This window comes from Typopeltis vanoorti, chromosome 12 (assembly GCF_054136105.1).
Source record: "Typopeltis vanoorti isolate ZY-2024b chromosome 12, IOZ_Tvanoo_1.0, whole genome shotgun sequence".
NCBI lineage: Eukaryota > Metazoa > Arthropoda > Arachnida > Uropygi > Thelyphonidae > Typopeltis > Typopeltis vanoorti.
In genome coordinates, this window is record NC_143560.1 from 85,927,683 (window position 1) to 85,954,705 (window position 27,023).

General features: G+C 34.8%; 2 protein-coding genes across 4 annotated transcripts in view; one reads left to right on the plus strand and one right to left on the minus strand.

Moving 5' to 3' along the window:
- Positions 1 to 14,042, plus strand: part of LOC150100956 (G patch domain-containing protein 1) — a 246,391-nt gene extending 232,349 nt beyond the window's left edge. For both annotated transcript variants that reach the window (XM_090401354.1, XM_090401355.1), the window contains one exon: positions 13,877 to 14,042. The gene's annotated coding sequence lies outside the window, so the exon portion shown is untranslated. The remainder of the gene's footprint in view (positions 1 to 13,876) is intronic.
- Positions 14,043 to 22,189: 8,147 nt separating this feature from the next.
- LOC150100957 (uncharacterized) overlaps positions 22,190 to 27,023 on the minus strand; it is a 123,906-nt gene continuing 119,072 nt past the window's right edge. For both annotated transcript variants that reach the window (XM_090401760.1, XM_090401759.1), the window contains one exon: positions 22,190 to 22,362. In XM_090401760.1, the coding sequence (XP_090257886.1) occupies positions 22,278 to 22,362 (85 nt within the window). In that variant the 3' untranslated portion in view covers positions 22,190 to 22,277. The remainder of the gene's footprint in view (positions 22,363 to 27,023) is intronic.

Consider the following 27,023-nt stretch of genomic DNA (forward strand, 5'->3'; position numbering starts at 1 on the left):
TAGATGATATTCGACCAGAAATGCCGAAGTATGGTAGTATAAGAGTCTTACAGTGGCTGCACTGCATAGTTCAGAAAGCCTGGACAGAGGGACGAATTCCCGATGATTGGAGTAGAGCTCTCATAGTACCCATATATAAAAAGGGAAATAAAACTGAATGTGAGAATTACAGAGGTATTTCCCTACTGAGTGTTCCTGGCAAGATCTATGCAAGTATACTTGAGAAACGGTTGAGAAGAATTGTGGAAGAAAAGCTTGGTGAAGAACAAGCTGGATTCAGGCCAAATAGAGGCTGTCAGGGTCAGATCTTCACTTTACGACAAATAGTTGAGAAAGCATGGGAATATAATAAAGATCTGTATTTAAGTTTTGTCGATTTGGAAAAGGCATATGACAAGGTGCCAAGAGAGAAGCTATTCAATACGCTGCAGTTATATGGTGTCAATGGGGCATTATATCAAGCAATACTTAGTCTTTATTTGAGTTGTGAGTCAGCAGTTAGAATTGAAGGAAGTACAGGAAGATGGTTTAATGTTAAATCTGGTGTGAGACAAGGATGTACATTATCCCCTCTGTTATTCATTATCTATATGGATCACATTATGAAGGAAAGTGGTATCAAAATTGGAGATGTTAATGTCAGCTCTTTGCTTTATGTGGATGATGTTATACTTCTAAATAAATCCGCTACAAGTCTGCAAGATTCTCTGACTAAATTGAATAGATGTTGTAATAGATATGGTATGAAGGTCAGCAATAGAAAGACAAAGACAATGAAAATAGGCAGAATCATTGAAAATGTCAACTGTGTTGTGAATGGGGAACCTGTGGAACAAGTAAAACATTTCAGCTATTTAGGCACGATTTTTAGTGAAGATGGTAAATTAAATATAGAAATAGACAATAGAATCAGCAAAGCTAGTATGGTTGAAAGTCAATTGAATAAATTCATATGGAATAAAAGAGAAATTAGTCGGAACACTAAATTAGCTGTATACAAGACAGTGTTCAAACCAGTTTTAACTTATTGTTCTGAGAGCTGAATCAGAAGTAAAACACTTGACCAAAGACTAGAGACCGCAGATATGAGGGTCCTGAGAAAGATTATAGGCGTGAACAGATAGCATCAATGGCAATATCATATTAAAAACAAGGATATTAGGAAAGAACTTGACATTGTCAACATCCAGGAATACGTTAGCAGAGCTAATCTCAGGTATGGTCACTTAAACAGAATGGGCAAAGAAAGATTAGCAAAACAAGTGTTCTCTGCCAGGTTGGCAGCAAAACGACCCAGAGGAAGACCAAGATATAGGTGGATTGATACGGTACAAAGTGCCTTAGACGATGGAAATATAAGATCTGATAATATTGGAGTCTTGACAAGTAACAGACTGATTTGGAGGAAAATTGTAGATAGGAAGTTAGTAATGATGTAATTTTTTCATGTAGTACTGTCATATCCTGTACACCCCTTGAGGGTACATGGCAGGAATTTGATGATGATGATGGTAAAAATCAAACAAAGCTGGCAATTCATGATACTAGCACACTTGCCAATTCATATTCAATAATAAGCTTCCCAAAATTGATATTGAAAGTGCTCAATATTATGTTATAGTGTTAGAATTATAGATAAGACAATAAACCAAGCATTATTAGTAAAGCTAAACAAGAAGTACAAGTAGTAAAAATTAGCTAAATGCATTTTTTTTTTTTTCCTGTGATCATTAGCACATGCAAACTTTGGCTTCATCGAATATTGATTCTGAGTAAAAATTAAAACACATGCCAAGTCCAAGTACTCAGGCTAAAATGTTATTATTATGGGCTACTCAAAGGAGTAGCCCTAAACATGATGTCAAGAACTATCCAACATTTGCATAATAGCTATCTACTTTGCTTTGAACTTATTCACAGTCATGGCACCCACAACAGACTGGCAACCTATTCCACTCATTCACTACTCTCCCAAGCTAAAAACCTAGTTCTAATACCCTTGCTAACTACACTCTTACTCAGTCTCCATGGAAACTGAGTAAATAATGGATCGGTATTTGTTTCATAGATCTGGAAAAGGCATGTGACAAGGTTCCAAGAGGATGGCTATTCAAAATGCTACACTTATATGGAGTAAATGGGACATTATATCAAGCTATACTTAGTCTTTATTTGAGTTGTAAGTCAGCAGTTAGGATTTAAGGAAGAACAGGATGATAATTTGATGTTAAATCAGTTGAGAAAAGAATGTACATTATCCTGTCTGTTGTTCTTCATCTGTAGGGATCACATTATGATGAAGGTAAGTGGTGTTAAACCTGATGTCAAAATCAAAGATGTTAATCTCAGCTCTTCTTTACTTTATGCAGATGATATTATATGTCTAAATAAATCTAGTACAAGTCTACAAGGTTCTCTGACTAAATTGAATCACTGTTGTAATAAATTTCGTATATAAATCGGCAATAAAAAGACAAAGATAATGAAAATAGGCAGAAACATTGAAAATATTACTTACCTGCATCATGAATTGAGAACCTATAGAACAAGTAAAACATTTCAGCTACTTATGCACAATTTTTAGTTAAGATGGTAAATTAAATATGGAAATAGACAACAGAATCAACAAAGCCAGTATGATATTAGTCAACTGAACAAATTTATATGGAATAAGAGAGAAATTAGTCAAAACATTAAATTAGATGTATACAAGACAGTGTTCAAACCAATTTTAACTTATGGATCTGAGAGCTGGGTTAGAAATAAAACACTTTACCAAACACTGGAGACATGACAGTTTTGAGAAAGATTAATTGAACAGATGGCAATATCATATTAAAAAATGATGATTTTAGGAAAGAATTTGACATTGTTAGCATTCATGAATGTGTTAGCAGAGCTAATCCCACATGGTCCAGTAATGTAAACAAAATGGGAGAGGAAAGATTAGCAAAGCAAGGTTTTTTCCCTGCCAGGAAAGAGGCCCAGGTGAAGGTGGATTGATACAGTAAAAAGTGCCTTAGAAGACAGAAATATAAGATCTGATAATATTGGAGTCTTGACAAATAACAGATTCATTTGAAGGAAAATGGTTAGTAGGAAGTTAGTAATGTAACTTTTCTTGTAGCACTATCATAATATTCTGTACACGTCAGGAATTTGATGACAAAGTACCTTGAATTCTGGTATATCTTTACAAACTTTGACCACTTGCAGGGGTACAGAAGGACAAAAAGCATGTTGAAACTATGTGGCAATAATTGCTCTGATTAGATGGAATTTAATAAAAACTGCATAGATACAGTATTTTCTCATGATATTCCCTTGACTAAAATTCGATTAAAGTGAAAAGAAATGACAAGTTCCAGATGCGACTTTCTTCGCATCCGAAAACGTAACATAGCATGTATCCGTATAAGGTAAAGTGTTGTGGAGAAGACAACAAAAGGAATTCAAGTTGCTGACATTTGTGGTGCACCAAAACCTAAAAATGCATGATGCTGTTAGAAGATCGAGCATTTTAAGGTTTTTTGTTGAACCACAAATGTCAACAGTATGATAATTTTATTATTATTATTATTATTACCCCCTGGACACCTCCAGGGAGTCCAAAGACTCATCGAGGGAGGGCACCTACTCTACCTCTCTGTCTACACCAACGGCATCTACTGTCCACCACCACTAGTATTTTTCACAGACAATCACAAACATTCATACCCATGGTGGGATTTGAACCCGCAGCCTTTTGGCTGGAGAGCGGATACGCTAACCACTCAGCTAACCAGGCCGGCAATTTTTACTAATTTTAAAATTTTACTAATGATAACAGAGGAATTGAAACTAACAAGAGTAGAAGTGGTTCATCAAGGGGGACAGGAATTCTGTGGGCAGTTCATTTGAGACTATTTGGTGTGAGATAGATGCCAACAAGATGAAAACCTCAGCATCTGTTCTGGATTTAGCTCCCACTGAAGAGACCTCAATAAATGTTGAAACCAGGTGGTAGTGGCTCTTTCCATAATACACACCTGAAAGGAAGTATGCTTTGCTTTATGGGATACTAAGATAATTAATGTGAAGTAACTGGTCTCTATATACAAGTTGCCTAGTGGTGGAGATACTTAACATGAAAAATTTGCTCAGACTTGCATAATAGAATATAAGAATATGATTGTTTGATATCTTCAACTTCAAGATGAAATATGTAATTGGTTGCTGCTATAATCCAAAGAGTAAAATAGTGAATGTAGGTAACATGCAATGATAAATTAGCATGGGGGATTTCAATTGTGGATATAGATTGGGAGGAGGGTAACAGGGAGGGAAAGAAATGGAATTTATACACCTGCTGAGAGAGTAAAAAATATACCTTGGAAAGGGCAACAGGAACATTTAAATAATGGTCTAAAAAAATTTTTGTTTAGGATCTAACACTTCTAAAAGAGAGTTTGGTTTCACTAGATTTTTTTTTTTATTTTTCCCTAACATAATGATTTGAAATAATAGTAATAATTCTTCATTGGATGGAATTTATTAACGTTTAGTATTTAGGATCTCTGTAAAATTCGCTGAGTTTACTTTTGGTTTCTTCATTGTTCCCCTACCTGTTAAGCTCAGTAGCCTGTCACAGCCAAATACCTTGGCTTCATAGGAACTTGATTAATATTATGACAGGGCAGTTTATCCTATCATATAGTCTGTCAGTTGCACGTATTCTCAGAGTGGTCTGTTTTGGAGGATAAAAATCCAAGTTTCTTGAAGGGAAAATCACCTCCATATGAGATCAGCTAACTCATCTTCAGCTGAAAAGCCTTCCTAAATGTTCTCACCCACTCAGATTTTAACAAGTATTCCAACTTTAGATAGAGTGAATAATGTAAATTTTTATATATGAAAACTGAAGAAAAAGATATCCTTGATGTATGGAGTAATTACTCCATTAATCAGGAATAAGTATCCATACTTGAAGTAGACATAGACAAAGCCTGAAATGCAGAAAGGCAGCTGGAGTAGATGATATTCAACCAGAAATGTGCAAGTATGAAGGTATAAAAGTCTTACAGTGGTTAGCTGCACTGCATAATTCAGAAGGACGAATTCCAGATGATTGGAGTAGAGCTCTCATACTACCCATATACTAAAAGAGAAATAGAACTAAATGTGAGAATTATAGAGGTATTTCCCTACTCAGTGTTTCTGGTAAGATTTATGCAAGTATACTTGAAAAACAGTTGAGAAGGGTTGTGGAAGAGAAGCTTGGTGAAGAACAAGCTGGATTCAGGCCAAATAGAGGCTGTCAAGATCAGATTTTCACTTTACAACAAACAGTTGAGAAATCATGGGAATATAACAAAGATCTATATTTAAGTTTCATAGACTTGCAAAAGGCATATGACAAGGTGCCACAAAATGCTACAGGTATATGGTATCAATGGGGCATTATATCAAGCAAGCAGTACTTAGTCTTTATTTGAGTTGTAAGTCAGCAGTTAGAATTGAAGATGATTGAAACGGGAAGATGGTTTGATGTTAAATCTGGTGTCAGACAAAGATATTCATTATCTATACGGATCACATTATGAAGGAAAGTGGTATTAAACCTGATATCAAAATTGGAGGTGTTAATCTTTGCTTTATGCGGATGATGTTATACTTCTAAATAAATCTGGTTTTTGCACCACCCTTGTACAGTAGGACCTCTCCTTCTTAGCTGAGACTTGAGTTATACAAACGTCAAGTGCTAAACCAAGTTAGACAAACATTTAGCATACATGCTGATGTCCCAATTGCTGAATTCTTAGCAACAGCTCTTAAACCTCTTCATGTGCCTCTTTCTCTTTATCCAGTGTACTAGCAGCCCTGTTCATCATTTGCATATACTAGGATGATAGGGCTTAGCAAAGTTGGTATTAATTTTGGTCTACCTACTCACTGATGAGACCTCAATAAAGGTCGAAACCGGTCTGGGTAGTGACTTCCCACCATAATGTATAACATCATACATCTCATAAAATACCTGTTTTAACAAAGAATCGGTCATATATGCAGATGTAAAAATATGTATCTAAAAATGCACGATATTTTTTTTTCCCCTTTTCTGGAGGAGTTGCATCAGCAGTTGTACATTTCTATGCTGTATTTTTTATATAATTCCCACTCACAAAAAAAGTTATAAGCCAATAGTCTATTAGTACCGTGAGTAGGATAAGGATTTTTTTAAAATAAATAAAGAGTTGTTTATTTGAACAAGGTCATCTACTTCTGACATCCGTATTCACTAAAGTTAATTTTTTTTATTTTATTTAGAGTATAACAATAAAATTCTTTTGGGTTGCCTTTAGCCTGCACAGCCAATTTCTTTCCATGCTCTAATTTAGCTTTATACAATACTCATAACTTTTCTGGCTTGTGCTTTATATAGTTCATAACTCTGTTGCCTACAGAGAATATCCAGTCTCCATACCTGTGGCCCCAATAGTGCCCCTTGCATGACCTGAGAGAGAGAGAGAGCTGTCACATGATCAAACCAATGTGAAAGCTGATGAGGAAGCTTCCTAAACACGTTGCTATCTAGTAGATTGGTCCTGTATGCCATTTAGCAGCTATTCTGCAGAACCTGCTTTCTTGCTATATCCTCAAAGATTGAGTAGGTTCTGGATCTCCACAGTATGTTTGCCATGACTTTGATGAGTATCACTCACACTGCTGGAATATTTGGGGGGAGGGGGACAAACCAGAACCTCCTTTACTCTGTGTACCAAACATGGCAGCATCCACAACAGCCCCCCCACCCCCATGTTATTGTTGATAGTAATGTTTTCTCCCTGGTGCAGGACACCAGAGTGTACAGAGGATTTGAAATTGGAAGTGATCACCATTTAGGCTTCAGCAGGATAAAATTGAATTTCATATTGAAAAGAAGAACATGTAAGAAAGTTTTAAAACTAATAAAAGTTGAGCAGCTCTCAGAGGTGAACTGTAGATTAAAATACACAAATATTATTCAAGAAAAAATGGAAGAGTTTGAGAACAGGAACCAAACTTTGGAGATTCAGTGGCAAGCCCTGAAGAAAACACTGATTGATTCAGCCAGAGAGGCATGTGGTGAGGTTGTCTGCAAGGATAGAAAAATCAGAACTCCTTGGTGGACACAGGAAGTTGAAGATGAAAGCATATAAAAAGTTCCTGGCAAATAAGTCAGCTTGTGCTCTTAGAGAATACAGAGACAAATGTAAGAAAGCTAAACACTGTGTAAAACTGGCTAAACAAAAGTCATGGGAGGACTTTGGCAAGAACATAGAAAATAAATATCAAGGAGGTTGTTGAAGCAGCTCAGAAATGGAGTAAGGAGTGCTGTAAAATGAATTAGAGATGATAAAAGTGACATGAAAACAGGAGAAAAAGTTATCATTGAAGTATGGAGTAATTACTTCAAAAAATTGCTAAATGAAACAAGCAGTGATGACAGCACAGTGGTAAAAAAACACTGACCAAGTATGCAGTCAGGAATACATATCCATACTTGAAGTAGAAAAAGCCATCAAAAGTCTGAAATGTGGAAAGGCTGCAGGAGTAAATGATATTCGACCAGAAATGCTAAAGTATGGAGGTGTAAAAGTCTTACAATGGCTGCACTGCATAGTTCATTGAGCTCTACTCCAATCATTTGGAATTCGTTCCTCTGTCTAAACTTTCTGAACTATAAAGTGCAGCCACTGTAAGACTTTTACACCTCCATACTTGAGCATTTCCCATATATAAAAAGAGAAATAAAACTGAATGCGAGAATTACAGAGGCATTTCATTACTGAGTGTTCCTGGTAAGATATATGCAAGTATACTTCAGAAACGGTTGAGAAGCTTGGTGAGGAACATGCTGGATTCAAGCCAAATAGAGGGTGTCAGGATCAGATTTTCACTTTACAACCGATAGTTGAGAAATCATGGGAATATAACAAAGATCTGTATTTAAGTTTTGTAGATCTGAAAAAGGCATATGACAAGGTGCCAAGAGAGAAGCTATTCAAAATGCTGCAGTTATATGGTGTCAATGGGGCATTATATCAAGCAATACTTAGTCTTTATTTGAGTTGTAAGTCAGCAGTTAGAATTGAAGGAAGTACAGGAACGTGGTTTAATGTTAAATCTGGTGTCAGACAAGGATGTACATTATCCCTTCTCTTATTCATTATCTATATGGATCACATTATGAAGGAAATTGGTATTAAACCTGATATCAAAATTGGAGATGTTAATGTCTGTTCTTTGCTTTATGCGGATGATGTTTTACTTCTAAATAAATCTGCTACAAGTCTGAAAGATTCCCTGACTAAATTGAATAAATGTTGTAATAGATATGGTATGAAGTTTATTTTTCACTTGGTCAGACTATAATAAATTTAGTTTAATCCTTTATCCAAGTGTGTACAAACAAAGTTTGCACCTGAAAGTATCTTCAGGACCGGGGTAAAGTGGTACAACACCGGGCAACTCCTTGCAAAGGTGGAGCAAGCTACCAACTCTCCTATCTCAGTATCTCCCATAATGCAAAACGCATCTCCTTCCGGATATGTATAATGTTATGCATTAAGGGAAAGGCCACTACCTAAACTAGTTTCGACCTTTATTGAGGTCTCTTCAGTGGGAGCCAGGCCTTCCCTTAATGCATAACATTATACATATGTGCAAGGAGATGTGTTTTGCATTATGGGAGACACTGAGATAGGAGTTGCCCGGTGTTGTACCACTTTACCCTAGTCCTGAAGATACTTTCAGGCGCAAACTTTGTTTGCACACACTTGGATAAAGGATTAAACTAAATTTATTATAGTCTGACCATGAAAAATAAACTTTCAAAATCTTTCTCTAAATCCAGAGTAATTTAATAAAAAGGTGGCACACCATTTGGCAGCTCCTATAGGAGAAGATGACCTTGCTAATGCTTCTGCCTGGTATCTCCACTTGGGCCTGGCTCCCACTGAAGAGACCTCAATAAAGGTCGAAACTAGTTTGGGTAGTGGCTCTTCATTAATGCATAATATTATACATATCCACAAGGAGATGTTTTGCATTATGGGAGACACTGAGATAGAAGTGTTGGTAGCTTGCTCCACCTTTGTAAGGAGTTGCCCGGTGTTGTACCACTTTACCCCAGTCCTGAAGATACTTTCAGGTGCAAACTTTGTTTGCACACACTTGGATAAAGGATTAAACTAAATTTATTATGGTATGAAGGTCAGCATTAAAAAGACAAAGACAATGAAAATAGGCAGAAACATTGAAAATATCAACTGCATTGTGAATGGAGAACTTATAAAACAAGTAAAATATTTCAGCTACTTAGGCACGATTTTTAGTGAAGATGGTAAATTAAATATATAAATAGACAACAGAATCAACAAAGCTGGTATGGTAGGAAGTCAACTGAATAAGAGAGAAATTATAATAAATTTAGTTTATCCTTTATCCAAGTGTGAGCAAACAAAGTTTGCGCCCGAAAGTATCTTCGGGACTGGGGTAAGTTGATACAACACCGGGCAACTCGTTGCAAAGATGGAGCAAGCTAACATCACTCCTATCTCAGTATTTCCCATAATGCAAAACACATCTCTTTGTGGATATGTATAATGTTATGCATTAAGGGAAGGGCCATTACCCAGACTAGTTTCGACCTTTATTGAGGTCTCTTCAGTGGGAGCAAGGCCCAAGTGGAGATACCAGGCAGAAGCATTAGCAAGATCATCTCTACCTATAGGAATTGCCAAAAGGTATGCCACCTTTTTATTAAGTTACTCTGGATTTAGAGAAAGATGTTGAAAGTTTATTTTTCACTTGGTCAGACTATAATAAATTTAGTTTAATCCTTTATCCAAGTGTGAACAAACAAAGTTTGCGCCTGAAAGTATCTTCAGGACTGGGGTAAGGTGGTACAACACCAGGAAACTCTGGCAACTAAAGGATTAAACTAAATTTATTATAGTCTAACAAGTGAAAAATAAACTTTCAAGAGAGAAATTAGTTGGAACACTAAATTAGCTGTATAGAAGACAGTGTTCAAACCAGTTTTAACTTATGGATCTGAGAGCTGGGTCAGAAGTAAAACACTTGACGAAAGACTAGAGACCACAGATATGAGAGTCCTGAGAAAGATTAGGGACGTGAACAGATGGCATCAATGGCAATATCATATTAAAAACGAGGATATTAGGAAAGAACTTGATGTTGTCAATATCTAGGAATGCTTTAGCAGAGCTAATCTCAGGTGGTATGGTCACTTAAACAGAATGGGAGAGGAAAGATTAGCAAAACAAATGTTCTCTGTCCGGTTGGCAGGAAAAAGACCATGATACAGTAAAAAGTGCCTTAGAAGACAGAAATATAAGACCTGATAATATTGGAGTCTTGATAGGTAGTTAGTAATGATGTAAATTTTTCATGTACCTAAAAAATTTCTGTGTCATCATACCATTACAGAAAACATGTATTAGCAAACTCTTGTATACCAAATTCACTCCATCTGTTCTAATGATTCCCTTGCTTGGAACAATTAAAATAATATTAAAAATTGTAAGTGTAAGTAAAACATGCACTAGATGACTCATGTCAGTTCTGAATATCCATAATAATGCTGCAGTGAAATTAATTTTCATTTTTGAACTTGTCCTAGAAAATATTCCTTTTATAATTTCATTTTTATTAGAAAAATTATTTGAAATGATAATTACTCCCCAGTGAATTTATTTTAGCTTACTATTAAAATTGAATTGAATTTGTCACCATTTTAAATTTAAATTAAAAATTTTAATTTCAATTTAAAATGGTGACAAAATTATATTCACAATATATATGCTACAAGTGACTCAAGGTGCAGATGTTATGATCATGGAATGTGTTTGCATAACTGCATGGTAACACCATTGTTTTCAGACTAAGTTAACATGCATTATGATAACAATTGAATATCATTAACCTCCTACTGGCCGAGGTGGATAAAATAGTGAGACCACATTGCGCTTCTTATCCATGTTATTCAATAGGTGTTACAGAATCATATCCAGATTTAGCTGGACATCTAGAGATGTCCTGGTCGGTTGGAAGAGGAGGGTTAAAACAGTGTATTTGGCAATAGCAAATTGCACTTTTTATGCTTGTCTCCATTTACTTTCTTATGATTCAAACAGCTGCAGATTTAAAAATCTCATGTTTATGCTTACTACAGTGAAGCATAATGTCTGATAGACTTGAATGTCCATAATTGTGGTGGCAGAGTCATTAAACCTTTTATCGGACAGTATTTCATTTAGAGCTGGCCAAGTGGCTAGCATATCTGCTCTCCAGCCAAGAGGCTGCAGGTTCGAATCCCACATAGGCATGGATGTTTGTGATTGTCCTCTCCCACTATGGACCGGATCAACCTGGGAGTGGCCTTCATCCTGCAGTGGGTAGAAAAATATTGTCAAAAAAAAAAATGAAATTTAGTGGATGGTGAATTAGGTGGTGTAGTGTGCCCTCTTGTAAGAATAATAATAAAAATCATCATTTCATTAAACTGTCATGAGCAACAAGGCAACCTTTTCCATTCATTCACCTATTACTAGCCCTACTGTTGCTCAGTTCCCTTTATTTATTTATTTTTTTTTTCAATGAAAAATTTCTTCTACTTTTTAAATAGAATACAATATAATTTAAATACAAGAAATAGGTAGACTTGGTTTTGTCATACATATGTTTTTTTTTCCTCCACTTTTTCTTATTTCTTATCTTTTTTTTATATTTGGTATGTTGTTCACTAACCTGTCACTTTCGTGCGAAGTACTAGATTGCTTCACTGTTCTCAATTTAGTTTAACTGAAACTTAATTTGCAAACAGTATAAATATTTTGGCTAGATTCTCATTTTCTTTATGGTCTTAGCTCATAGAATTCATTGATCTCTTATGAAATAGTTATCTTCATAATAAGATAGAAACATTGGAGATCACGGATGCTTGCAACTCTCAGCATTTGAGATTCTGCTGTCGGACAGCACTATTTCAAAATCATTGATAATGCCTAAGAAAGGTGATTTCTCTCTTTCTTTCTGTGTAGAAAGTTGATCAATCAGATGGTCTAATTTTTTTTTCTCTCATTTTGCAAGCCAAGATAAACAGAGTGTATTATAAAGACAAAAACATCAATGATAAGAAGAAAGTCTTGGATAAGAGAAAATATCTGCAAGGGAACATTAATAAATAGATACTCGATATTTACTAACATTCCAACCATCAGATCTGCTGGTTGTAGAATCCTTAATTTTGGCAAGCACTTGTGAAAAAAAAAAATGTTAATGAGGGAATTAGATTGCCCTATATGCACAAAGAAGTTGTGATAAAAATTTGACAGTTTTATCAGTAGATGCATAAATACAATTAACAGCAGGTTTTAAAGAGCAATTGTGTTTGTGAAACTTAAGTAAACTATAGTATAACTCAAAACAGTATTCTTATCCAAGGTTGTGACTTTATCTAGCTCTTAATAGACTGCACCTGTTTATCTACCTTAGAGATGATGAAGTTCACCTAAAGAAATGCGAGGAGGAAGTATGGCTTTAGCCCCTATGAATATGCACATAATTTATTGCTGTCATCTGCAATAAGGCATGAAATGTTCTGCTTAAAGTAAGACCTACTCCTCCAACTAATATTTAAAAAGTTGATCTGTATATAATAAATAATTCTAAAATACAATCCCAGTGCTCTAAATGGGGGGGGGGGGGGCAACAAGTCAGTCATAATAGAAGATGGAAAAACTCTATTGCCAAATCTTTAAATGCATAGTTGGCTGCAATAACAATATCAAGTTGAACTGTTTGGGATAAATGCATATTTTTTTTAATGTTGATGGAACAGCATTCTCATGTCATTGTAGACAAATTTTCTTTTCTAGCTTTAGAAATTATGAAAAGAAATAGAAATAATTACGGAATGCAATTAATGGTTTTTTTTATGTGACTCTCACTCATGAAAGACCCTTTTTATTTTGTAAATCTAGAGTATATTAGTAATATGGGTGATTAAGGATTTTTTTTAGTCTGAAAACTCTGCTGTAACCAAACACGGAACTTTTTTCAAGCCACTTCAGTCCTCCAAATAAGTGGGATGCTGGTCTTGCACTGGGCAATGAAATTCATCTCTCACCTAAAGACAATCACAAACATTCCATGCCTACAACAGGATTCAAATCCAAAGCCTGATGGCTAGAGAGCAAAAACTAACCAGGCCAGCAACTGTGTTATTGTTCTGACTTTTTATTTATTGGGAAGTCTTCAGCATTTTTTGTATTATATTATAAAAAGTTTACAAAAGGTTTTGCTGGTAATTAAAGACAATCAAAAGCTTGATCTTTAAAAATGTATATTATTTATTTATTATATCATAAAGATTCATAAGTGAATCCTTATTATCTTGGCATGGCAGTCTTAAACTGGACAGTGATTTTTGTTGCCTAGTGTAAGACTTGCAGACGTCCCATCTGTTGGTTGCTATGCTATCCACTCAGTCATTTTTCTTGCCCAAGGGATAAAAAATAGCCTACTTTTTTTAATTGGTATTTTTTGAAAATACTGTATTTTCAAAAATACAGCATCATCAGTAATTTGATCAATTTGATTCAAATATTTAGTCTTTTTCTGCTCTGGATTTTTTTTTTTTTTTTTGTAATAAATACAGAAGCTACATTTCCAAAACCAAACCTTAAATTCAGAATTTTGCTTATTTAAAAAAAAAACAGAATACTCCAAACAGCCCCATCCCCTGGGAGACATTGGATATTATGTAATCTAAATATTTAAAAAAGTTGTTTGAAAGGCATACTTTAAAAGGTCTTTTTCTTTTTTTTAGCATGTTCCCTGCTGTGGATCAAGATTTTTCTCCCCGCCCCATCCAACGACCACATGGTTTCATAATATTTCAAGTGAAATTGAAAGTTAGCATTAGTTTTTATAATTCCTGTAAATAGACTCAGTTCACACACAATGTAAATATGTGAATTAAAAATCTTAATTGACTTGAGATGTAATTAATAGTTACGACCAGAGAGAGAGAGAAAGTATTGTTATAAGCATTGTGTTCTTCCTTTCCTTGTAAATAGTTACATGAATGAAAAATATACCTAATTCTACTTATAAAATTCCACAGAAAGAAAATTATAATTTTCTTACAGCAAGCTGAAAAATGTATGACATACTATTCATGAGTATCTATATCTTTTCCAAACAGAGGAAGAAATTATTTTAACAGTCACTCAAAAAGCCTTTATTTATTATTATTATCACGTATACAAATTATACTATTCAACTTGTATAATTATGACAGTATTTCACAATACAATTCAATGCACAGTACAATGTTACAAAATAAAATTGAAGTATTACTATCATATTCTGTTTGCACTAACACTTATTTTGGCTATTATTTTATTATGGTTAATAAAAAGTTTTCTCATATATGCAAGTAGAATATAATATATTTTGAATGGTTTCATAGTTATGATAAGTAACTGGTTTAGAGTAATGCAAATATGTGTAACCAAGGGCTGTAGCCATACTAGTTACTAGAAAGTAATTAGCTCAAAACAGATACTGAGTCTGGGGACCGTATCTGAGAGGGGCCCCTTACCAGTTAAAATAATGTACATGTTAATATTTTAATACCTAATTGAATGAACCAATTTGTAAATCAATACCTTAATTGGTTATGATATATGACTTATAATGATCTCTTATACTATACGTTTAAAATAATTGTCAATATTCTTTAATCCCATAAGGTAGTTTCTCAATCTTTTTCTGAATATAGATTTAATTTCATTCGGAAGTTTATTATAGCTACTCGAAAGATTTATGAAAAATTTCTTTGTTAGCCTTAGGTACTTCCAGCATGTTTCGACCGCAGTGCAATCCATAGTCTACATTATATACCAAGAAACTTTCAGTGTTTCTTTTTACATATAACAGACAACCATAGAGGTAGAATATTATGAACGATATACAAATCATTGGTTGAGTGTGCAAAGTCGGTAGTAGTTATGGCTCTAATTATTCTGTTTTGTATTGTTATAATAGTCTCTGCCCCAACAGGTAATGCCATATTGCAATGAGGAATTTACCCAGGAATAGTATAAACATCTTAAGAATGCTGCATTTACAAATTTTTAACATAATATATTCTGTTAATTATGAACCTAAACTTATTTGTTAAGAAAGTGGTTGACTTTTTTTTTACATTATGTTGTTCAGGATCAGGAGAAAAGAGAATTGATTTGGTTGTATATTTCAATAAAATAGTTTTATTTCGTGACTTTATTTTGCCACTATAACATTAGACTGTGTCAGGCAAAAAATAAGCAAAATTTTAGTACATTTTAAATTTCTTCATTTCGTTTACTTCTGTACCTGTACCATGTGGAAACAAGAATTCGTATTCATTCTTGTGAATGTAGAAAAGTTAAGGACTGACATTCCTTAATATTTCTGCATCTCTGGTACAGGACAATTTTGTGTTGGCTTCTCCTATTTACAAACTTGCATAATTTTGCCCAAATTTGGGAAGCTCTTATCCTCCGTACTTCAGCCTACATGCTTCATTTAATTACTTAATGTACATATATTTTGTTCTCTGATGGCAATTTGCCAAAATAATATTATAGCCTACATGCATAAATATGCTAATATTGATGGACATCTTAAAGAACTAAATGAAACATTCTGACAACAAAAAAAAAAAAAAGCCTGAAATAACAATTTACTTGATATACTTGATTAATATTGCTTTAAAATAAAACATTACAACAAAATAACCAGAATTTTTTATCCAACCAACATGCTTTTAGTGACAGGTATGTTTTGCTTTAATCTTGCCTGGAATACTCAACATGGAAAGTCTATATAGAATTGCTACCTACAGCAGGACTTCAGGCAGATAATTATATATAAGATGAAAGAGGCTTTCACGGCTATCAGATATTTTTTTTTGAAACTTATATGACTAAAGTTGAGACATAATAGAAAAAAGTATTCATTATTGAAAAGGCACTATTAAATGTCTTGTTAGAAGAGATACAAACATTACTTGTCAACAACTACCATAATATTGATGTACCCATTGAAGAAGTATTGGCTCTTTTAGTTGATAAGTTATCTAAAAAAAGTTATGCTCTTGATTCACTGTATAAATTCAGGTTAATTATCAGAAGCACTGTACTGGCAAATAACTACTTTTCCATTAAAACCAAGACTGTGAAAGATGTACAGGGGTTGAACAAAATAATGGAAACATTTCTTTATTAATATAGTGTTGTACCACCTTTTGCTTTAGTACAGCTTGAATTCTTCTTGGAATGAACTCAAGTTTTGTACCATTGTTTTAAAAATGTTGAAGGTAGGAATCTGCTTCTTACTCTAGTCTCTAAAACTGACCAATGGTTCAATAATGTTCAAATCTGCTGATTGTGCTGGCCATGAAAGATGCTAAAGTTCACCTTCATGCTCTTCAACTGTCAAGTCCAAGCTGTGTGAATGGGAGCAGCATTGTTTGGATCATGGGATGTACTTGATTACTCAAAATGTACAATTAATCACTTGCATTAATTCTGCCATGAAGAGTAATAATGAAACCAACAGAATGGTTGCTTTCATTATTGCTGCCCAGACCATCACAGAACTGCTCCCATGCTTTACTGTTGGAACCACACATTTCAGATTGTAGGCTGTAAACTAGTAAACTCGTCCTGATGTAGGAAACCACAGAAAGGTTTCCTCATCTGACCATATCACACAGTTCTAGTTTTCTAAGGTCATGGTACCAATGTTTATGCTGAGCATTCTTTTCAGTAATCAGCAGTTGCAGCTCTACCATAAATATTGGATTTATTAAGCTCATATCAGACATATTTTGTGGAAGTAGATTTTGCAAGATGAATATTCAGTTCTGCTGTTACCTGTGCTGCAGATAGTTCTGCGATTTTTCGAAACAATCCTTCTGAAAGTCTGACAACCCCTTTCTGTAATTTTTTATTTTTGCTCACTATTTCTCTTCAGTGATGTTGTCTTGCCATGGTCTGTGTATGCTGACATAACCTGAGAAACTGTCAATCTCGATACACTTAATAATGTGGCATTTTCTGTCACCGTTGCTCCAGCTAAACACGTACCAATAATTGATCCTCTTTCAAAGTCAGTCAAGTCTTCCATTTTTCTGATTTTTTAACACGAATTATCACTCAGTTCAATCACTGATGCGCTGGTATGAGAACTACAAAGTGTAAACAAAACAAAAAGAACATTCAATGCTGGCAAATACATACTTGGAAGCCTTCAAAGAAAAATCCATGAATATCTTTCCATTAAAATCAAAACTTTGAAAGATATACTATATATTGATGATGTTTTCTTGATTTTGAACCATGGTTCAAATTCACTCCAAAACTTCTTGAACTATCTCAACAACAAACACCCAAGAATAGAACTTAACAGTTCCCTTCCTTTAATACCAATTATACATTTGGTTTAATCCTTTATCCTTTTTATTAAACCAAGTGTAAACAAACAAGGTTTGCACCTCAAGTATTTTCAGGACAGGAGCAACTTGTGGTAAAGGTGGTATAAGTTCTCATCACTTGCCTTAGTATCTTCCATAATGCAAAGCACATCTCCTTGCGGACATGTATAATGCTATGCATTAAGGCAGGGGCCACTACTCGGACCGGTTTCAACCTTTAGTGAGGTTTTTGGAAGATACAAAGACAAGTGATGAGAACTGATACCACCTTTACCACGAGTTGCCCCTGTCCTGAAAATACTTCAGGTGCAAACTTTGTTTTCTTATACTTGGATAAAGGATTAAACCAAATATATAATTGGTAGCATAGCCAAGTGAAAAAACTTCCATCAACTTATCTCTAATCCAGAGAATTTTAATAATAAGGTGTGACACCTTTTAGCAACTGGTATAGGTAAATATGACTTCTCTATTACTTCCACCTTAGTATCACCACCTCTGGGTCTGGCTCCCACTGATGAGACCTCAATAAAGGTCGAAACAGGTCTGGATAGTGGGCCTTCCCTTAATGCATAGCATTATACATGTCTACAAGGAGATGTGCTTTGCATTATGGGAGATACTAAGGCAAGTGATGAGAACTTATACCACCTTTACGAGTTGCCCCTCTCCTGAAAATACTTCAGGCACAAACTTTGTTTGCTTACACTTGGATAAAGGCTTAAACTAAATATATAATTGGTAGCATAGCCAAGTGAAAAAACTTTCACCTTCCTTTAATAATGTAAAATTACCTTATTCATTGAAAAAAATGGAAGATTTCTATTTACAAAAACCACACATCATAAGAGATGTCTTCATGCTCAATCTCACGAATATACCAAAAACTTGGCATCATTTCTATTTTTTTCAGAAACCAATATGAATACTATCAGCAGTGATGAAGAAGAGACTTTTTCAACTTTTCAGAAGAATGGTTATCATAGACTATTTCTAAACACTCCTGTTTGATCCACGTGTACACCATGTTGAAGATGATAATGATCGGCTCCATTGCATTATTCACACCCACTAGCCAAACTCTGGTCCTAGCTGAACTAAAACACAACAAATTAAAGTATCAAGGTGTGTACCATCTTTGGTGTTGCTTCAATTCTCCATATTATGGGCAAACCAGAGAAATCCATCGCGCTTCATATAAAAGAGCATGTTAGAGATAACGATAACACTGTCAGCAGAATCAGGACCTCGCCTCTATCCAGTCATGTTCTTAATTCTGCTAATCCCATCAATGACCAATCCACTTATGCATCCAATGAGCTGAGATAGATCAGAAATCATATACAGATGTTGAAATAAGCCTGAAGGAAAGTTTTGGAATCAACGCATCATTCTGAACATTGTCTGCCTTAAGTTAAAATTAAGTTTTAACTTAAGGCAGACACTTAATATTAAGTTAAAAGTGGATTACTAATGGAAAAAATCAATTCCCAACTCCTACACTACCTTGAAGACAACCACCAGTATGGATTCCATCGCTGCCGATCAACAGGAGATCTGCTCACATATGTCACCCATCTCTGGATCTAGACAAATGCCATGGAGGAGTTTGGAAAATCTCAAGTGGTTGCACTTGATATCTCCAAAACCTTTGACCGGATCTGGCACAAAGGCTTACTAAGCAAACTACCATCATTCAGTCTGACTCAGGACTTTCTGTAGTTCGATTGCCAGCTTTCTGTCTGGACACACACTGTGTATGATGTGGATGGCTCCCTCTTCTCACCATTCAATTAATGCTGGGGTTCCACAAGGTTCTGTTCTCTCACCTCTACTTCAGTTGACCTCCAACCCAATACACAGTTTTGCAGACGTAAGCACACTACACTCCTCACTTTCATTAGATAAACCTTACCCTACACAACTCACCTCAACCTCAATTCTGATCTCCAATGGGGTTCAGACAACCTTATCAATTTCAATGCTGATAAAACCCAGTTCTGTCCTATTTCCCATAAAAACCATTTTTTCCCAGTATCCTTTTTGACAATACCCAAATTTCCAGACAGTTTGAGATCTCTCTTCTTGGAATTAAGTTTACATCACACTTCTCCTGACATGAACACATCACAACCATTGCATCCTCAGCTTCAAAAAAACTAGGATTGCATAATTCTTTGATAATTCTGTCTCTGTTCCAATGAGGTGACATGAGAGCAATATTTTTCCCAGTTTTTAACTGTAATACTTTCAATCGCCTGTTCTGAAATCTTAAAAAGTTTCGACATGTCAATATCCCCAGTTACGTTGCGATGATGAATGAAACTTTTCACTTCTGCCAAACATACTCAATAGTATTAAAACAAAATCCGATTACATGAAGTTTCCTTTTCCAAGGAAAATTAATTTTTTCTTTAAGCACAGGAATCAATTTCGGAACAGTTGGTACTCTTTTCTCGACACATAAAATTCGTGAATAGTTCTTATAAGGTCTACATCAAAATCATTCAAGAGATTCTGGAGGTTATTGAAGAAGCTTAGAAATGGAGGAAAGAGTAATGTAAAAAGAATCAAAGATGATAAAGACGACATGAAAACTGAAGTTAAGGATAACCAAGATGTCAAAAGTAATTATTTTGAAAAACTGTTAAATGACCAAGCAGTGACAGAACCATACTAAAAAATTTTCAAGAATGCAAAAGAGTACATATCAATACGTAAGTAGAAAAGCCATCAAAAACTTGAAATGTGGAAAGACAGCTGGAGTAGATAATATTCGACCAGAAAGGACCAGAAAGTATGGAGGTATAAAAGTGTTGCAGCTGCTACACTGGCTACACTTTAAGAGAAATAGTTGAGAAATCATGGGGATATGACAAGGATCTGTACTTAAGTTTCTGCAGATCTGGAAAAGGCATATGACAAAGTGCCCAGAGAAAAGCTTTTCAAAACACTACAATTATATGGGATGAATGGAACATTATACTGAACAATACATAGTCTGTATTTAAGTTGTCAGGCAGCATTTAGAATTGGAGGAAATAAGATGGTTTGATGTAAAATCAGGGATAAGACAAGGATGCACATTATCTCCACTCTTATTTAGCTCTTTGCTTATGCAGATGATAATATACTCCTAAACACATCAAGTGCAAGTCTCCAGGATTCACTAACTAAATTGAGCAACAGCTGTAACAAATTTGGCACGAGAATCAGCAATAAAAAGACCAAAACTGAAAATAGGCAGGAGCATAGAAAACTTCAGCTGCATTCTGAATGGAAGCCCTATAGAACAAGTAAAATATTTCAGCTGTTTAGGCACAGTTTTTAGTGAGGATGTCATGTTAAACCTGGAAATAGACAAACAATAAGAAAAGCTGGTATGACGAGTAGCCAAATGAATAAGAGAGAAATTAGCCAAAACACCAAACTAGCAATATACAAGACAGTGTTCAAACCAGTTTTAAGTTATAGTTCTGAGAGTGGATTAGAAATAAAGCACTTCATCAAAGACTAGAGATCACATATATGAGGGTTCTGAGAAAAATTAGGAGAGTGAATCGATGGCATCAATCACAGAATCATATTAAAAATGAACGACATTATTAGCATTCAAGAATGTGTCAGCAGAGCTAATCTAAGGTGGTCCCTTAAATAGAATGGTGAACAAAGGTGTTTGATGTCATGATAGCAGGAAAGAGACCCAAAGGACGACCAAGGTCTAGGTGGATTGATTGTCAGAAGTGTCTTGGAAGCATGAAATGTTAGATATGACAATATTGGAGTGCTCACAAGTAACAGATTGATTTGGAGAAAAATTGTTGATAAGAGATTAATAATAATGTACACTTTATCATGTAGTGCTGTCATAGTAACATGAACACCCCTTGGAGGTACATATTAGGAAATTAATGATGAGCTTTATAGTCATATAAGTTTTTAAAATACAGTGGATCTCGGTTAATTGGACTACAATGAGAATAGCATAATTTAATTGAGCACCGCCTCCAATTAAATAAAGTTGTATGTACATAAAATATAAGTTTAGACAAGTTTTTTGTTTACTGCTTAACAAAATTACTGACTAAGAGATAAATTTACATACTGGCTTTAATTTAAATAAAATATCTGCCATAAAAATAATTTCATTTACATATATATTAAACATGCATGCAGTTTTTAGCAGTGAATATCATCGTCACTGGCTAAACAGCCCTGTGTAAGCCCTGGCCTTCTTCAGTAACTTCTGCCAGCCTTCCTTATTCATTACCAAACTCCTCCAATTTTTGACTCCTAAAACCTTAATATCTTGCATCACTCCATCTTCCCATCTTAATTTAGGTCTTCCAATTTTTCTTTTCCTTCCGGCTTAGCATTAAATATCTTAACTATTCTATTACTATCCATGCATATAATGTGTCCAACCCAACTTAATCTATTTACTTTTATGTACTTATGTATTTCACTGGGACATTTCTCTTAATGATATAGCTTATGGCAGGCTATCTTAGTTTGTTAATAGTCACCTGTTATAGATAACTACCAGCTACTCCCTGTCTGTGTTAAACGTAGCAAATCTTTAACTGCCGTAGGGATCGCATAAGTCTAAAATATTAGACGTTTAGAGTCTGCATAAGAAATCACTCTACTCCAAAGTACATAAATTAATCATTTTATTACATAAATTAAAATAATTATATAGGAAGAAAAATCAAAGTATGATCACGGAACGAGATGGAGTGCTTCAATCACTGTGTTCTTGAATTCTAGGTAAATCAGTAACTAGTGAAGACAAAAGGCGCAGGTGGTCTACTCCTTCTAGTAGAGTCCTAAAGTAATTAAGAAAGAAAGAGAAATTACTTGGCTATAAATTTGTGATGCTAACTAGAATTACTATGAACTAATATGAAAAGCACTTTTTTCTTCATCTACCCTGCAATGTCTGAAAGTAAAATTCAAAGTTCGTTTATTATAAATTATATACACTCAGGTCTCTTTTTATGCGGATTTCAAGTTATGCGGTGCACGCCCACAGAAGGAGAATCCATTTCAATTATAGGATAATCCAGTATTTCCCAAACTTTTCCTACAACAAGGTTATTTTGTAATGTATTCATTAATAATTTGATCATTAATTAATAATTAATTATGGCCCAATGGAGGGAAAAAAAGCACCAAAGAAAAGAAATTTCTTTGGAAATTAAAATTGCAATTTTAGATTGCTTAGCAAAAGGAGGGGGGGGGGATCTACGGTGATTGGTAAACATTTTAATTTAGGCGAATCTACTATAAGAGCAATTAAAAAGAATGAGGTCACAATAAGAAAATCTGTCATTTCTGGAACAAAACTAAGTGCCAAATTATCATTGTACTCGAGAGATGCTTTATTAGAAAACACGGAACGAGGGCTCATAATTTGGATTGAAGAATTAACTCGAAGAATTCCTATAAGTGGTTATTTAATTAAACAAAAAGCTCTTTGGTTTTTATGAACAGATGAAGCAATTGGAGCCGTCTACTTCCACTTTCCAGGCTGATAAAGTATTTTGGGCTAGCAAAGGATGGTAAACCAGGTTTTTAAAAAGGAATGCACTTCATAACGTGAAAATTAAAGGCAAGGTTGCAGCAGCAGATGAAGCGGCCAAAAATTTTCAATAGAAGTTAGCCAAAATTATTGATGATGATGATGGATATTGTCCCGATCAAGTGTTTAATTTAACGCGACAAAACAGGATTGTTTCAGAAGAAAATGCCTAGTTGAACTTTCATCCCAAAGTCTAAGGAAAAAGCAAGTGGGTTTAAAGCAAGCAAAGATCGAGTAACATTGTTACTTTGTAACAATGTTACTTTGTAATGCATCAGGAGATCGAATGTTGAAACCCCTCCTAGTAAATCAATTTCCAAGAACACGTGCTCTAAAAGGCAAAGATCTAAAACAGCTGCCTGTACGTTGGATGGCTAATACAAATGCTTGGGTAACAACTGCTGTGTTTACTGAATAGTTCAATAATTGCTTTGTACCAGAAGTGGAAACATATGTGAAGCAAAAGGCTCTCAATTTTAAAGTGTTATTAATTGTTGACAATGCACCAAGTCATCCACATTTAGAACATCCAAATGCAGGTAGTGTTTTTTCCACCCAATACAACAAGCATTATTCAGCCATTAGATCAAGGCATAATTACTACTTGTAAAAAAATATTACGTTAAGCACACTTTTCAATTTATATTGGATAAACTAGAAAATGAATCATTAACAGTAACTGACGTTTGGAAAAAAGTTTCTATTTTGGACTGCTTAAATCATGTTGCATCTGCTATCGCTGAAATAAGACCACAAATTTTAAATGCTTTCTGGATAGCAGCTTGGCCTGGATGCATTACAAACAGTGCAACTATGCAAACATCTGCATTATCAGATGAAATTGGTGGAAAAGGTTTTAATAACTTTAGCCAGAACGATGTAGATGAATTGCTTGTGGGTAATGCCTTAAGTGACAATGATATTATTGGATATCGATTAACTTTAGATAGTGGAGTAGAAGAAAAACCTGTTTTCCTCACTGCAAATATAATTTGAAAATCTTGAACTGTGCAATAAATTGGAAAATCATTTTCTTGTTAATGACAAATTCTGAACGATCCTTTAAATTCCAATGTGAGCTGAAGAACTGTATGTCTGGATATCGTGAGCTGCATAAAAAATTAGTGAAATCATCATTGCAAAGTTTAATCATTGATTACATTGTCAGAAGAAAAAAATCAGCACAGAACGAGGGTGAAGCTAATTCCAAAGAATAGGGAACAGCGAAAAGAAAGGGAGTCAACCAACAGCAGCTAATATTGGAAGAAAGTGAAGGAGTGGTGGTGGTGGCCAGCAGTAGAACACTGCATAATGATACCAAGAGAAGAGACAAGACAGAAATATAACATCTATGAGAAGTGACCAAAGTGAATTGGTGAGAGAGTGTGTCATCAATTAATCAGTGTCCCCTTCTGAGTAACACTCTAAACATAGAGGAGGTTTTAGGTGCACTACCCAAAATGTGCAAGCAATATTCCAATGTTCGATGGATTGGTTGGGATTTAAACTGTGCCAGCAGTTATAGTGGTGAGAAGCAGTCTCAAACATACAACTGCTGATGTGGCAAAAACCCCAGTCCGGTATATTTAGTATTTTTTGAAGCCGAAAGCCATGTTATGACCATGTGTGAGTGAGCTGATTGCTTCCAGCGAAGAATGATGTTTGCTACTGTATTAAAAGGTGGTTGAGATTTGAATGCTGAATTTTTTGAAATTCTTTGTTTGCTGAAGCATTCCAGACATTGGAAAGGATCATCCAAAGATTTATATTCAGCACTGCAGCAAGCTCCTCTTCTAATGCACAGATAGCTTGATTAGCATTAGTCTGAAGAATTTGAATGGCAGCAATCAGTTCCTGTACAAGTATTCCCTGTAGATACATAAAGCCTTTGATGAAGTAAACCAGTATTTCATACAATTCAGAATGTTATCTCGGCAGCATTTTAGAAAAGGCGATCTATTCAGTTGTCTGGATATCTTCAACTTCAGCTTATTGTATTGATGGACCTTGCATGCAATGGAATCTCTGGTAGATAGGCTTATTCACTGATTACTTAACTATTATTTTTTAGGAAATAACATACTCTAAAATATTAATTATAACTTTAATTAATACTTTACTATATTTTGGCAACATTACATCGCCATCATCAGGAATCATAAAAACAATGATATGTGCACTCAGGCAATTAATACAATTGCAAATCCGATAGTTTTGAAACTTAGTATACATATAACTGCATCTAAAAGAGCTAACCATTATTTGTTGTAATCTCTTGTATTTAAATTTCTCATCAATCTTTTATGTGGGGCACCTGTTCATGGCAAATGGGGGAGGAGATGTCCCAGCAATGGTATTGATCCTTTTCATTCATACAATGTTTTTCTATTCTTCTCATAATTCTTTGCTTTACTTCTAGTCTTTTTTTTAAATTTTTATTCTCCTATCTTCCATACCACCATAATCAATTAATTAATTTTCCAACTGGAAATTATGGGTTAACAGCCACATGAATCGGATGTAAAAAAATGATGGGAAATTGATGTAACTGCTTCTAAAAGAGATAACCACTGTTACTGCAAGTAGATGTAATCTGTTGTTTGAAATACATGAAATGTTTGTTAATTAATGTTCAATTTGTTACAATATTTCATCCTTTAACTGTGGTTAAATGTTTGGGTCAAAGCTGTATAACTGAGAGGAGACCTCCAATTAGCCTTTAAAGGAATGCAGAGAACCAACCAGGGCTTCTGACCTAATATCCAATCCTCACCTTCTCGTGGTGCACCCTGTTGGGTATCTACCTGGATACTGAACGAACGAGGATGGGCTGGCAATTTGGGATTTAGCTGACCAAATTGTATTCTTATTGGCTTAAACAATATATAAAATGATGGTACAACATGACAAAATTTCATGCTGGCTGGGGCGTCGCCCGGTTAAACAAGGCCCCCAACTGTTTTTGCCAGGGAACCAAGGCAAACAGCAAAAAGTCAGCTACTAGAACAAATCTGAAAACACACCCCAACACATCATCAGAGTTAAAGATTGGTACTATCAACATAAGAAGCCTGAATGGCAAAGAAATGGAGCTAGCTGAGGAATTAGATAAGTACCAGATCGACATAATAGGGGTGACTGAAACAAAAAACACAAAACCTGGTGAGATCTTCCTGAGCAATAAATACAAAATATTACTTAAATATAAAGAGCCAATAGGCTTCATTTTGGCGATATAAACATTACTTAAATTAAGGGGATATTAAATCCCACATTGTTTTAAAACCGAATAAGAAACTCAAAGATTGGAATCAGAGAGTTTCATGCCGAATATAGTATACTAAACTATAAAAGTATCGGCGACTACAAGCGTGAGCTAATGCACGTAGTCCAAGTACGTAGTACAAACTCGTAGCAAAGGTGGCAAAGTTCTGATCACTATTCTTGGTATTTTCCATAATGTAAAATACATTTCCTAGGAAATGAATGGTGGGAGGTCACTACCCAGACCGGTTTCAGCCTTTATTGAGGCTTCATCAGTGAGTAGCTAGACCAAATTAATACCAAAGGGTATAGTGAAAAGAACTTATATACTCTGCTATACAAGTTGTCAAAAAGGTGTACCCATGAAGTTACTTAAATATAAAGAGCCAATAGGCTTCATTTCGGCAATATAAGCATTATTTAAATTAAGGGGATATTAAATCTCACATTGTTTTAAAACCGAATATTGAATAGCTTCTCCCTTGGCACCTTGTCATATGTCTTTTCTAGATCGACAAAACTTAAATACAGATCTTTGTTATATTCCCATGATTTTTCAACTATTTGTCATAAAGTGAAGATCTGATCCTGACAGCCTCTATTTGGCCTGAATCCAGCTTGTTTTTCACCCACAATTCTTCT